The 12,678-nt window shown below is 39.4% G+C and overlaps 1 protein-coding gene across 4 annotated transcripts in view; it reads right to left on the minus strand.

The window, feature by feature from the left end:
- csde1 (cold shock domain containing E1, RNA-binding) overlaps positions 1-12,678 on the minus strand; it is a 23,325-nt gene continuing 10,647 nt past the window's right edge. For all 4 annotated transcript variants that reach the window (XM_061671989.1, XM_061671969.1, XM_061671979.1 and 1 more), the window contains 16 exons: positions 11,844-11,930; positions 11,072-11,169; positions 10,903-10,984; positions 7,055-7,183; positions 6,836-6,961; positions 6,530-6,745; positions 6,245-6,385; positions 5,981-6,145; positions 4,620-4,727; positions 3,574-3,752; positions 3,354-3,466; positions 3,109-3,228; positions 2,841-3,019; positions 2,590-2,753; positions 2,336-2,468; positions 1-1,356 (listed from right to left, as the gene is read on the minus strand). In XM_061671989.1, the coding sequence (XP_061527973.1) occupies positions 1,309-1,356; positions 2,336-2,468; positions 2,590-2,753; positions 2,841-3,019; positions 3,109-3,228; positions 3,354-3,466; positions 3,574-3,752; positions 4,620-4,727; positions 5,981-6,145; positions 6,245-6,385; positions 6,530-6,745; positions 6,836-6,961; positions 7,055-7,183; positions 10,903-10,984; positions 11,072-11,169; positions 11,844-11,930 (2,088 nt within the window). In that variant the 3' untranslated portion in view covers positions 1-1,308. The remainder of the gene's footprint in view (positions 1,357-2,335; positions 2,469-2,589; positions 2,754-2,840; positions 3,020-3,108; positions 3,229-3,353; positions 3,467-3,573; positions 3,753-4,619; positions 4,728-5,980; positions 6,146-6,244; positions 6,386-6,529; positions 6,746-6,835; positions 6,962-7,054; positions 7,184-10,902; positions 10,985-11,071; positions 11,170-11,843; positions 11,931-12,678) is intronic.

The raw sequence follows: 12,678 nt of genomic DNA on the forward strand, positions 1-12,678 counted from the left end.
TTTTCATAAAACTTTAAATTTGTTTATTCATTCAAGACCATTAACAAACATACACAGGAACCTCTGTACGCGGTTCAACTGAAACCCAGTGATCTCTGCAGACTGATTGATCCTGATTGTTTTTTTCCTTTTTTTTTTTTTTTTTTTTTTTTTTTTTTTAAACTTAGTTTCTAATACCTTACTTTTCCCCCATAAATTTGTTCTCTGATATATGAAGTCTGACTTTAACTAAGAGAAAAAAAGCACACATTACATACAGTATTGTTCAACCCACAGGTTAGGGATGCATATCATTATCTCTACTAAACAAGAAAGCCATCCAGATAGTTCTTTATATTGGTGGCTGGCTGGGAACCAGACAAACCTTTAAGCCCCACCACCCCCCTTCATTTTGCTTTTAGTTTTTTTTTTTTTTTTTTTTTTTTTTTTTTAGGCACCTTGTTTTTCATAATAGACTTGAGTTTCAATGGAAAAAGCAATTACGTGTGCAAAAAAAAAATAAAATAAAAATGAAAGAATTGCAGATATAAGATGCCACAAGGAATTCTGCACCTGGGAGACATTGCTTTAGTGGAGCTTGTGAATACCAAAAAAAGTATCTAAAGGCTCCAGATTGGTAAAAGTAAATCCCATTAGACTCACACACATACGCACGCACTCCATGCTTTCAAAAAGCTCTCAAGTCAAGCATTTAAAAACTGCTCAAAAAAACGAGCAGAGGAAAATCCTCGGTTGAAGCTCGCACATGAGAAATATGATCCTCCTTATGGAGGGAACTTTGCTTTATGCATTTTGTAGGAAAGCATACAGTAGCAGAAATCTTACAATGAAACAATTTCAAGTGTCTGTGGGTAAAGAAGCAAACAATATAGGGAAACAATATATAGAAAAGACACTCAAAGACATGCAGTCACGCATGCCCACGCACTCATTCATTCCAACTGAACAAGTGGACACATTTTACAGGTGCAGAATTCCAGACAATGCTAATTCCAAAACTATTGGGAGCACAGACGGCCACACAGTCTGATTTAGAGGGACAAGGCCCTGTCCTGACTCACAGCTAGGATACATCACACATGCACACGCTCAGAGATCTTATGTGCACTCATCAAGAACATCATATAGTGGGAGGCGGGGTGGGGGAAACTTACCCCACATTTATCCATGGCTCCATGAATTATGTGGGCCAATTGCTGCATTGTGCGCGTGTGATTTGGGTTGTAAGTGTATCATGACATATCGGGTTCACTTGTCTCCCCCCAAACTGACCCCCTGTCTGCTCCTACCAGCACCAAACAGTATTACTCAGTCAATGACACCAGGCTGGCGAGTCTTGCGCTCCACAGTGAAGCCCTGTATGGAAGAGAATAGATTTTCTTTTTTAAGATCACACACAAGTTGTATGCTCTATAAAAGAGATATTCTGTCATACCATGAAAATCAATTGTTTAAAATGATTTGGATTGGATTATTTGTGTGCAGATTTAAATGAATCTTAACCATGTACAAACATTTTGATGGGGTTTTTGTCTCAATACTCTTCAGTGAAATTTTGACAAATCCATCCAGGCACTGAATAAAATTTGTTTGAAATTTTATTTAGAGACTGAGGGGAAACAAAAACAAAACAAAAAAAGATCCAAAAATGTATTCTGGGTTAAAGGTGGCAAAACCTAACTTTATTAAAAATCAGGAGCAGGTTTGAAGCTATTTTTTCAAAACAATTCTGGAATGGGTTTAGATTTATTGGAGGGACTAAATCACCAATGACAGAAGTTGTTGATATTAGAGATCAAAATAGTGACAACACTGGGTTTACGTAATCGCCTAAAAACCAGAGTCACGGGGTTTTACAAGAGGCATTAAGTGCAAATGCATTTGTATAATACTATCCTGTTTATCATTTTAAAATGATCTATTTACAAATATGTTTTCTGAATTTAAATATATATTGCGATTGGCTGGAGACCAGTTCAGGGTGTACCCCTTCTCTCGCCCAGAGTTGGCTGAGATGCGAGCCTAGTGAGGATAAGCGGTACGGAAAACGGATAGCTGGATAATGTATGTCGGCAGACAGATTGTTCTTTTTTTCCCCCCTCCTCATCCCCAATTTTTTTCTCGTTTAAATGTTGAGCCACTCTTCGTCAGCAATGCATACATGTGCAATTTCTCTTTACACTGACTCAACCATAAACTTCAGCGTTACAGATTATATCTGCCAGGATAAAGATGTCTGCAAAGACACGTTTGGCATTCGAATGCGTTAGTTTCACCACTTGTTTCCCTTATTTATAGAGGAGAGACATTCATTTGTCACCTCAGATTGAAATACCTTTGAATTGTCCGGACCACGCGGCTGTCTAACAATGACAAGACGTGGGGCACTGGCGTCATCCAGAGTGATGCTCTTCAGTCTGTTGACCAGACGGTCAGGACGTGGAGTCACCACTGGTTTTGGCCCCTCACTTCAATGTCAGGGTCAACACATATCATTAAAGTTTGGTTTTATTCCACTACGTACAGTGTGACACTTGACAAATTACGACCGAGACAATTTAATTCATGAAAGCCACAGAGCGGTCCTACCTGACTCGGCGCACGTTGCAGGCACTACATTTTCCTGTCCGTTGATTGAAGACTACCGAGAACTCCACTTCGTCCCCAGTCTGGAGTTCCAAGCCATCCTGCACTTCTTTGACGTGAAAGAAAAGCCTCTTGCTCTCACCAACTTCGTATGTGATGAAACCAAACTAGGAAAAACACAACCACTTGAGACTAGTTTACATTTGGCAAGAATCCTGTCATATTGATGCACGGAGTTGGTACGTGACAACAACCTGGTCTTTGACACACTCCACCATGGCACGACGCTGGGGCACCACATTACAGGCCATCTTCTGTCCAGTCTGGGATATTGTGCAAGCTTGAAACTTCACCTGTTCTCCTTTTTGCAGACAGTCGATCTTGTTAGCCATACCCATGATTCCAAAGGGATAAGTCTGGCCTTTACCTCCACCTGAAACAACAAAGCGTACGTAGATGAAAAATGACGGGGGGGAAAAAAAAAACACAACTGTCTAAATGGAATTAAAAGATCAGACCCACCTTCCTCGATGACCTCAATAAGCCCTTGATATTCTGTCTGAGAGGGGTCCACACTGCGTATTGGACGGATGACTTTCCCCACCATCACTGTGGTGCCAACATCATCTCCAATGCCATTCACTGAAAAAAATGGATTGCATCTTGTTCATTGCATACAAGGACAATGACTGCTCCCAAAAAAAAAAAAAAAAAAAAAAAAAAAAATAAATAATCTATATATATGAATAAATAATCCAAACTCATACCAGCAGCCACTTTGGTGACCTTTTCAGCACTGACTTTATTTCCTTTTCCCTTGGAGAGAGTATACTCCACAGTGTCACCCAACTCCAAACTATCCAAGTCCCCGCACATTTCACTGAAGTTGAAAATGAACAGGACTCACTCCAACAAATACTTTTGTCACTGGTACATGTGCAAAAACGTCTTCAACAGCCATGTTAAGAATTCAATTTAAAAATTCACCTATAGTGAAAGAAGATCTCCTGGTCGTGATTCGCAGTCTCAATGAAGCCAAAGTTATCTTTCAGTGTGGCGATGAAGCCTTGCAGTCTCTTGCCACCACTTGCATTACGGCTCAGGACCCGAATGGAAACTGCGCTCTGCTGGCCGCTTCTTTTCACTTCGTTGATCGAGAACTCCACCTAGAGGTTAAACGTGGCCATGTTATCACAAGTGGCTACACAAAGGTTTCCTACTGCCACGCATGTGGATGGCTGGCAAAAATATATGAATGCTTAAAATATTTGGTGGAGAATGTTTAATATTAGCATGATTTCCTGTCTTTACAATCCAAGTGCACAAAAAAAAATGCAATCGCATACATGGGGGTTAAAAGCAGTTGTGCTCATATGCCTTAATAGTTTAATTTGAAACCCATTCAAAATGTTTGTCTGATTATTCATGTTTTATTTAAGAATGGTACACATCTTACAAATTCTGCCAGGGGAATTAAACTGATGAGAACATTAACATTATTTAAGAGTGACAACATCTTCAAATATTTCTGCAAATATAGTGTATCAAGAAAGAACGCAATAAGTGTTCAGACGCAAGATTTTTGGTAGTTTCTTTCACATGCCCTGTTCAAATGCCCTTTGAAAATTTTTTAGCATACGATAGAATGTTACCTTTTTTACTCAGTTGTTGACATGTTGATACGTTGGTCAACTATGACTAAATATGCGCAACTAAAAGGACGGCAAGTAGCAGCTTACTTAAAACATGGTCCAAATGGGACCACAACACAACAGGAATGTGCAGCCTACCAATTAAATAAAAAAATAAAATAAAAAACATTTGGTGCATGTTTGTTCTAATTCCAGTTTTAAATTAGGCTGTTCAAAAGTTTAAATTGTAAATATTCTGTAGTTTCTCAAAATGGTCATGATTCTAGAAAAATGACTGAACTAGCAATGTAGCAATAGATTATTATTTTTTTTTAACGCAGCAAGTAACCTCTGGGTTACACCCCTTCAGCAAATACCTCAATTTATTAGATCAGATGATACCTTGTCTCCAACTTGCGGGCGATATGCTCCCTCCAGGTCTTTTGTATGGTATGCCACAATAAGTTTCACTCCGCAGTCTTCATATGCGATCACACCATCCTCCGGTTCCTATAGTGCGAGACCAAATTAAACAAAATTTACTGTACATCAACTTGATATTTATGACAATGGTGTGGATAAATATATGACCGCTTGTAACAAAATGGAAATTTACATTTCTTCACAAAAAAAAATTAGCAATGAGCCACATCAAAACACACAAGTTAGGTGGATCATATGATTCAAGAGCTTGTGAAAAATAGTGCGTGCAGCATGTCAGCTCAATTCATAATGCACTTAGTCAAGTATCCAAGTATGGTCAAGCATGGGCGATGACAGATATATCTGTTATAGCAAAGCTCTCTTGTAACCTTAACCACACCTTTCCCTGTCAAAAGAGTTTGGTATTTTAAAAGGTTTCCACTATGTTTTCAGGCTGGGCGATTATTGCTTAAACAAGATTTGTCAGGACAATTGTTTTTAGCGGCTCGAGGCATATCGCACCAGATATGCACTGCTGACTCCAACGACATGGGTACGAATGGAGAAGAGCTATTTAACAAAAGCAGACTGTGTTGCCAAGTTATTTTTGTCAATATATTTAATGACTTTTCCAACCAGAATGGCGAAAGAGAAAGGTCGAGCAATGGCTTCTCTGCATGAGACATTAGCAGCCCTCCAAAACCGGCCGAGTTTAGTGGGGCTCAAAAAGAGGCAAAATGTTCTGCAATTTTTTATTCTCATTTTATTGTAACAAGCATGTCACAGACATGTTAATACACCTAAAAGCTGCTTTAAATTGTGAAAATAAAATGCAGACTGTCTTCTTTAACATCACTGACCACTTAACTATTTAATGGCCAAATATTGTTAAAATACAAACCTGGATATTGCCCAATTGGTCATATGAAGTTATTTTTACCATCAATAATTCTGCAGACATACGTCTCACTAAAATGCTCTTCTCCAGAGCTCTATGAGTTAATTGGTGACCAAATGCATGCTATCAGCTGCAAAAGTCGTAAAGGAAGTGACCTTTGGCCTGTAATGACGAACCTTGTCAACCATTTTACCCTTAAAAAGACAAGAGTAACAGGCACCTATTAGACAGAAATTTGCTAACCTAAAAAGATCTTGAGATTTTGTGATAAAATTGATTCTTTGCTGCATGCACCGGCCTCAGTCCTACCTTGTCTTTTTTCTAACCACAAGAAGAGGAGAGAGTCATTGAAAAAGAAAGCAAAAAGAAAATGAACTAGCCGTTTTTAGTGCAACATGGCTAAATTGTCTGCCAATATCTGTTCAAATGAATAACACGATACCTTCTCCTTGCCCTTGGTGGGACTGGCATTTTTAGCCATGGCTGATACAACTTCCTTCTGCACCACACCCATAAAACGCTGCTCAGACTGGGTATGAAAGGACACTGTGCCTTTAGCCAACTTCTTGATGCGTACTGCATGATTCCTCTGAGCAGACAGCATATCCTTGCAAAGACAAGATCATGGGATTGAGTTTCTTTTGTTAAGTAATTACAAATCACATTTAAACTCCAAATAGATCTTAACAGGGAAAATGTAACATACGGGCACAACAGTAAACTCCACTTCATCAGAGATGTGCAGCTGGGTCTCTTCCAGGACTTCACTAAAGTGGAAGAACATCCGCGCATCACGATCCACACACTTAATAAAGCCGAAGCCGTCACGTATAGCAGCAATCACCCCCTGAAATAAGAATCGACGTTAGTCTGAAGTACTGTCTCTTCCACATGAACCCACTAATTTGCTATCACTTAAGAGTGCATTCAGATTAACTCACTGATCATTTTCAAAGAAACATCCCATTTTCCCTCCTACTGTCTTGCTCACCATTTCACGAGTCTCTTTCGTGATATCAAAGGAGTCTGGGAGGATGTCGATGTTGGTAGCCCTCTCCAGCTTGTCTCTGCGGTCAGTGGAAATGTTGAAGTGTACATGGTCTCCCTCCAAAAGAGTCACCTTTGACTTTGTGTCCTTTTCACCAAACGGCATTTCTTTGTCTGTGAATCCAATCCGAGTACTTATACGGCCTGGGAGAGGGTCATTCTGGAAGAGCAACGACTAAAATGTGGGTTCTGCTCAAGTACTTTTCCAAAACTACTATGCGATAACAACTTTGACCGGTGATCAACTTGCCTGGTTTTTGGTGGGAACCTTCGGGATGACCTTGACGACTGTTCCTTCAAACTGTTCAATGCTTATATCCTCAAAGATGACAGTTCCTTGGGGGAGAAGTCTCACTTCTGTAGCAACCTCTTTACCCTATGACCACAAGAACAAATGATTCAAGAGGTCAGGATAGATTATTGTAGAATCGTGTGTTTATAGTCAAGTAAAAAGCTGGAAGATACCTACATTTCTGTCTTTGATTGTGAACTCAACATCATCTCCCGCCTGCAGGGCCTCAAGATCACCCTTAAATTCACTGTAGTGAAAAAAGATCTCCTTCACCACATCAGCCCTTTCAATGAATCCAAAGGCCTCCTAAAATGACAATGGATGGTTAAAGACACTGACAGATTTGTCTAAAATTGATATAATTGCAAAAAAAAATAATAATACGTATTTCCCCAATCATCTTTCGGATTGTTACTTGTACAAGTTGTCCCATAATTTTCCATACATGATCAAAATAAAAAATTATGAAAGCCATTTTTATATAAATATGCTCAACATCACTACCATTGTTTTAAAAAGATTTCAATGCATGTCCTCCACTGCTTAAGAACACTCTCTGAGATGATTTGTGGTTTTAATCTTTTCCTGATACACAAGGGCCATCAAATGTCTCCCAATATGAAAATCAAGTGGTGTGAGATCTGGGGATTTGGAAGGGCACTACACAGGACCACACCGACCAAATCCAAGCATCTGCAAACTGCTACTCTAACCACCGACATGCATAGCAGAATAAGATAGAGCTTCATCTTAAAGAAAGTAAAATGAGAAGTCACAATCCTCATTTAGCAGGGATGCAAAAGTCTCTTCTTGTAACATATTAAGATACTTTGGGCATTTAAAATTTACAGTGGGTACAGAACCCCCTTAAATTTTTTACTCTTTGTTACATTGCAGCCATTTGCTAAAATAATTTAAGTTAATTCCCCCCCCCCCCCTCAATGTACACACAGCACTCCGTAGTGACAGAAAAAAAATCAATTGTTGAAATTTTTGCAGATTTATTAAAAAAGAAAAACTAAAATATCACACAGCCATAAGTAGTCAGACACTTTACTGTGACACTCATATTTAATTCGGGTGCTTTGCATTTGTTGTGATCATCCTTGAGATGGTTCTACACCTTCGTTGGAGTCCAGCTGTGTTTTACTATACTGATTGTACTTGATTAGGAAAGCCACAAACCTGTCTATACAAGACTTTACAGCTCACAGTGCATGTCAGAACAAATGAGAATCAAGGTCAGAATGAGGTCAAAGGAACTGCCTGAAGAGCTCAGAGACAGAATTGCGGCAAGGCACAGATCTGGCCATGGTTACAAAACAATTTCTGCTGCACTTAAGGTTCCTAAAAGAACAGCGGCCTCCATAATTCTGAAATGGAAGACTTTCGTGTCGACCAGAAACCTTCCTAGAGCTGGCCGTCCGGCCAAACTAAGCAATCGGCGAAGAAGAGCCTTGGTAAGAGAGGTAAAGAAGAACCCAAAGGTCACTGTGGCTGAGCCCCAGAGAGGCAGTCGGGAGATGCGAAAATGTTCTAGAAAGTCAACCATCACTGCAGCCCTCCACCAGTCGGGCAGAGTGGCCTGGCGGAAGCTTCTCCTCAGTGCAAGACACATGAAAGCCTGCATGAAGTTTGCTAAAAAACACCTGAAGGACTCCAAGATGGTGAGAAATAAGATTCTGTGGTATGATGAGACCAAGATAGAACTTTTTGGCCTTAATTGTAAGTGGTATGTCTGGAGAAAACCAGGCACTTTCTGTCAATATGGGGTGCTGTGTTTACATTAATGAGGGAAAAAAAAATTATTATTTTAGCAAATGGCTGCAATAAAAGAAAGTGAAAAATTTAAGGGAGTCTGAATACTTTCCGTACCCATTGTAATTCTGTTGCCCTATACCCCAGCCCACACGATAACTTTACCAGCAATTTGCATCTTCAGACTCATCCAGTAAGGATTAACATTATTCCAATAATGTACACTTGTCTCATTAACCTGGTTCCATGTTTTCTGTTAAATGAAATAGCAACCATGGAACCGCTTCCTAAGACGGTCCTTTCAATGCGTCACTCTTTATTCAAATGCCTGTTTTAGGGCATCTGAAATACAAAAAAATAAAATGTTCCAAACAATATGTACAGAAACTGGTGTAATACACAATAGCTTAATATCCAACTAGATAAAACCACACAGTGGAGCTGCTATACCTCGAGGGGAAGTTGGTAAATTACAGTTTCAACAAGACTTCAACAAAAAAAATGTCAAGGTCAGTAAAACAAAGGATAGACAGGCACACAAACAATCTCTGTAGCGGCAAAAAGCAAAAAAAGTCTTTCAAACCAACATTGGAGACCCATTTTAGGCAAGTTTGGTCCAGTTTTTATTATGTTGGGGATTGGACTAAAATGCTAAAAGCTATTTTATTCATCAACCAGACAGACTTTCATTCCAAAGGCCTTCTTGATTAATGATTGTTATTTGTGAATCAATCTCATGGTGTTGAATACCATTAATGTACAACCCCAATTCCAATGAAGTTGCGATGTTGTGTTAAACAAATAAAAACAGAATACAATGAGTTGCAAATTATGTTCAACCTATATTTAATTGAATACACTAGAAAGACAAGCTATTTAATGTTCAAATTGATAAACTATTGTTTTTAGCAAATAATCGTCAACTTGGAATTTTATGGCTGCAACACGTTCCAAAAAAGCTGGGACAGGTGGCAATAAAGACAGAGAAAGTTGAGGAATGCTCATCAAACACCTGTTTGGAACATCCCGCAGGTGAACAGGCTAATTGGGAACAGGTTGGTGCCATGATTGGGTAGAAAAAGAGCTGCCCTGAATTGCTCAGTCATTCACAAGCAAAGATGGGGCAAGGTTCACCTCTTTGTGAACAAGTGCGGGAGAAAATAGTCGAACAGTTTAAGGACAATGTTCCTCAACGTATAATTGCGAGGAATTTAGGGATTTCATCATCTACGGTCCATAATATCATCAAAAGGTTCAGAGAATCTGGAGAAATCACTGCATGTAATCGGCAAGGCCGAAAACCAACATTAAACGCCCTGTTAAACGCCTGTGACCTTCGATCCCCTCAGGCACCATTAATGCTGAAAGGTACATACAGGTTTTGGAGAAATATATGCTGCCATCCAAGCAACGTCTTTTTCACGGACGTCCCTGCTTATTTCAGCAAGACAATGCCAAACCACATTCTGCACGTGTCACAACAGCGTGGCTTTCTCGTAAAAAGAGTGTGGGCATTAGACTGGCCTGCCTGCAGTCCAGACATGTCTCCCATTGAAAATGTGCGGCGCATTATGAAGCGTAAAATACGACAACGGGGACCCCGGACTGTTGGACAGCTGAAGCTGTACATCAAGCAAGAATGGGAAAGAATTCCACCAACAAAGATTCAACAATTAGTGTTCCCAAACATTTATTGAATGTTGTTAAAAGAAAAGGTGACGTAACACAGTGGTAAACATGACCCTGTCCCAGCTTTTTTGGAACTTGTTGCAGCCATAAAATTCTAAGTTGATGATTATTTGCTAAAAACAATAAAGTTTATTAGTTTGAACATTAAATATCTTGTCGTTGTAGTGTATTCAATTAAATATAGGTTGAACATGATTTGCAAATCATTGTATTCCGTTTCCATTTATGTTTAACACAACATCCCAACTTTATTGGAATTGGGGTTGTATAAATTGACAAAACTATTTATTTTCATACGTTTTGAAAGCGGGAGGAATCAAATTTATAAATTTAGGAAACCCTCATGTAGTGTATCCAGTTGAGAGAATAACTGCCTACATGTAGACAGGTGGGAAATAAATGAATGTGAGAATTTAAAGAGCGTATTATAAAACAACCAGCGTTCAGGCTGAAACAACCTTGGTTTATTACACAACTATTCAAGTCCAGCATTTAGTTTTTGAGTCAGCGCTTCCAGAGATTGCTTGTGCTGATTTCTTTCATGAGACAGATCAAGCAATGTTATCAATGACTATCACCTTTGTAGCGCACACCACACCCTGGCACCTCATTTGCTTTTTTGTCACAAGTTGAATATTACGAGCGCTCACTGCACCAGTACTGAAAAAGAGGAGGTGGATACAGTTAATAAAATCTTATCGGACCAAGAAAACACTCATGACAACGAGGAAGGAAGCTAAATCTCACTGCTTGTTGGTCTCCATATAAAAGCTGACTTTGTCACCAGTGTCCAGGCGGGTATTGCCCTCTACGTCATCGCTAGTGTAGGTAAGGTAGAACACTTCCTGTTGAAATGAGACCACTGTCAAGCTTTGGTTACAGAGATGGAACGTGGACTGCTTAATCACATGTACAAAATCTTCTTAAACATTGAGACAAAACTTAACATGCTCGGTTCTCCAGGGCATGGAAGGAAGACCGACATAAATCACTATGCGCGCCGTTAGTTATACTGTATAGCAAGTACAAAGACTGAATAAGAACTAATAAAGAGCTACCTCAAACATTGTGCCTTTACCTATACAGTATACACATGAGTACTGAGAGGTTTATCGTTTTGTCTACTTCAGCTCCAAATTTGCAAAACAGTAGCAAGACCTCTCTAAATCATGCATTTTAGTTACACACCACAATAACAATGAAGAAAGCCAAACCTCCTGAATTCCAATCAACCACCATATATTACAACTTTGCATGATTTACGATGGTGGGGGGAATAAGCATACCATTAAATATGTACCTAATTAGCACACAGTGTCAGTTATGTCTTGGCATTATCATCCTTGTAAAAGCAGAGTTTCTGATATAACTGATTGGATTCATTATATTTTGCAGGTGTCACTAATTTTGTGGCAGAGTGAGACTCTGATATCACAATGGAAATCAAGTAAAGCATGAAAACTATGCCTTTTGTACATTACAAGTAGGCTGGTAATGAAGAAAAAAAATTACACTTTACCCCATTTCTTTCATAACATACACTTCCAGTGGGCGCCTGGCTGGGAGCAGACTTCCCATCTAAAGTTACAGGAATTGAGGAGACAACCTACAGAAAACCAAGATGTTAGTTAACAAACATCTTTGCCAATCTTAGTAATTCAACTGTAAAATTTTGGTGAAAACATGGACAGGCACAAGCACACAATTGGTTGTTCCTATCACAAATCATGACAACAACAAGCGCACACCATTAGTGACACACTGGCACAGTGGTCAACTAATCAAGCAGCAGGAGAGCAGTTGGGCGATTTAAATGCCTTGCTCAAGGGTACATCAGCTGTCATTGTGGGGTGTTACAGGAGGAGGTGCGGGCTGCTCTTCAACTCTTCCATCCCATATTTCTATGCTGGTAAGATGAGTCAAACATGACACCCTTCAGTCACGGGAAACAATCTAAACTACTCCTCCCTCCTCCAAATATTTCTAACTTGATTTGAGATTGCAATCAATCTCATCCAAAAAATATCCCATAATTGAATAACTCTCCATGTGTCTGCATGTACTTGACCAAGCTTTTGAGTACAGTGCTGTCAGAGGTCCTCTTGAATGTTGGTAACATGACAAGTTTGTTTGGATTCTTATTCAATCACACTGAATGCTTTGCAAATTGGGCCAAACCATACAAGTGATTTGCACGAAGTTTCAAAGACTCCCAAATTGAGACATACTAGTTGCTGAGAGCATTCACCCACAACTACAGACCACTTGAGCAGGACTATTCAATGTTCCATAAACATCCCTTACCTTGAGGAGAAGAAATTAAGGACAACATACTAACATGTGACATTACGCTG

The sequence above is a fragment of the Phycodurus eques genome, chromosome 1 (assembly GCF_024500275.1).
Source record: "Phycodurus eques isolate BA_2022a chromosome 1, UOR_Pequ_1.1, whole genome shotgun sequence".
Taxonomy (NCBI): domain Eukaryota; kingdom Metazoa; phylum Chordata; class Actinopteri; order Syngnathiformes; family Syngnathidae; genus Phycodurus; species Phycodurus eques.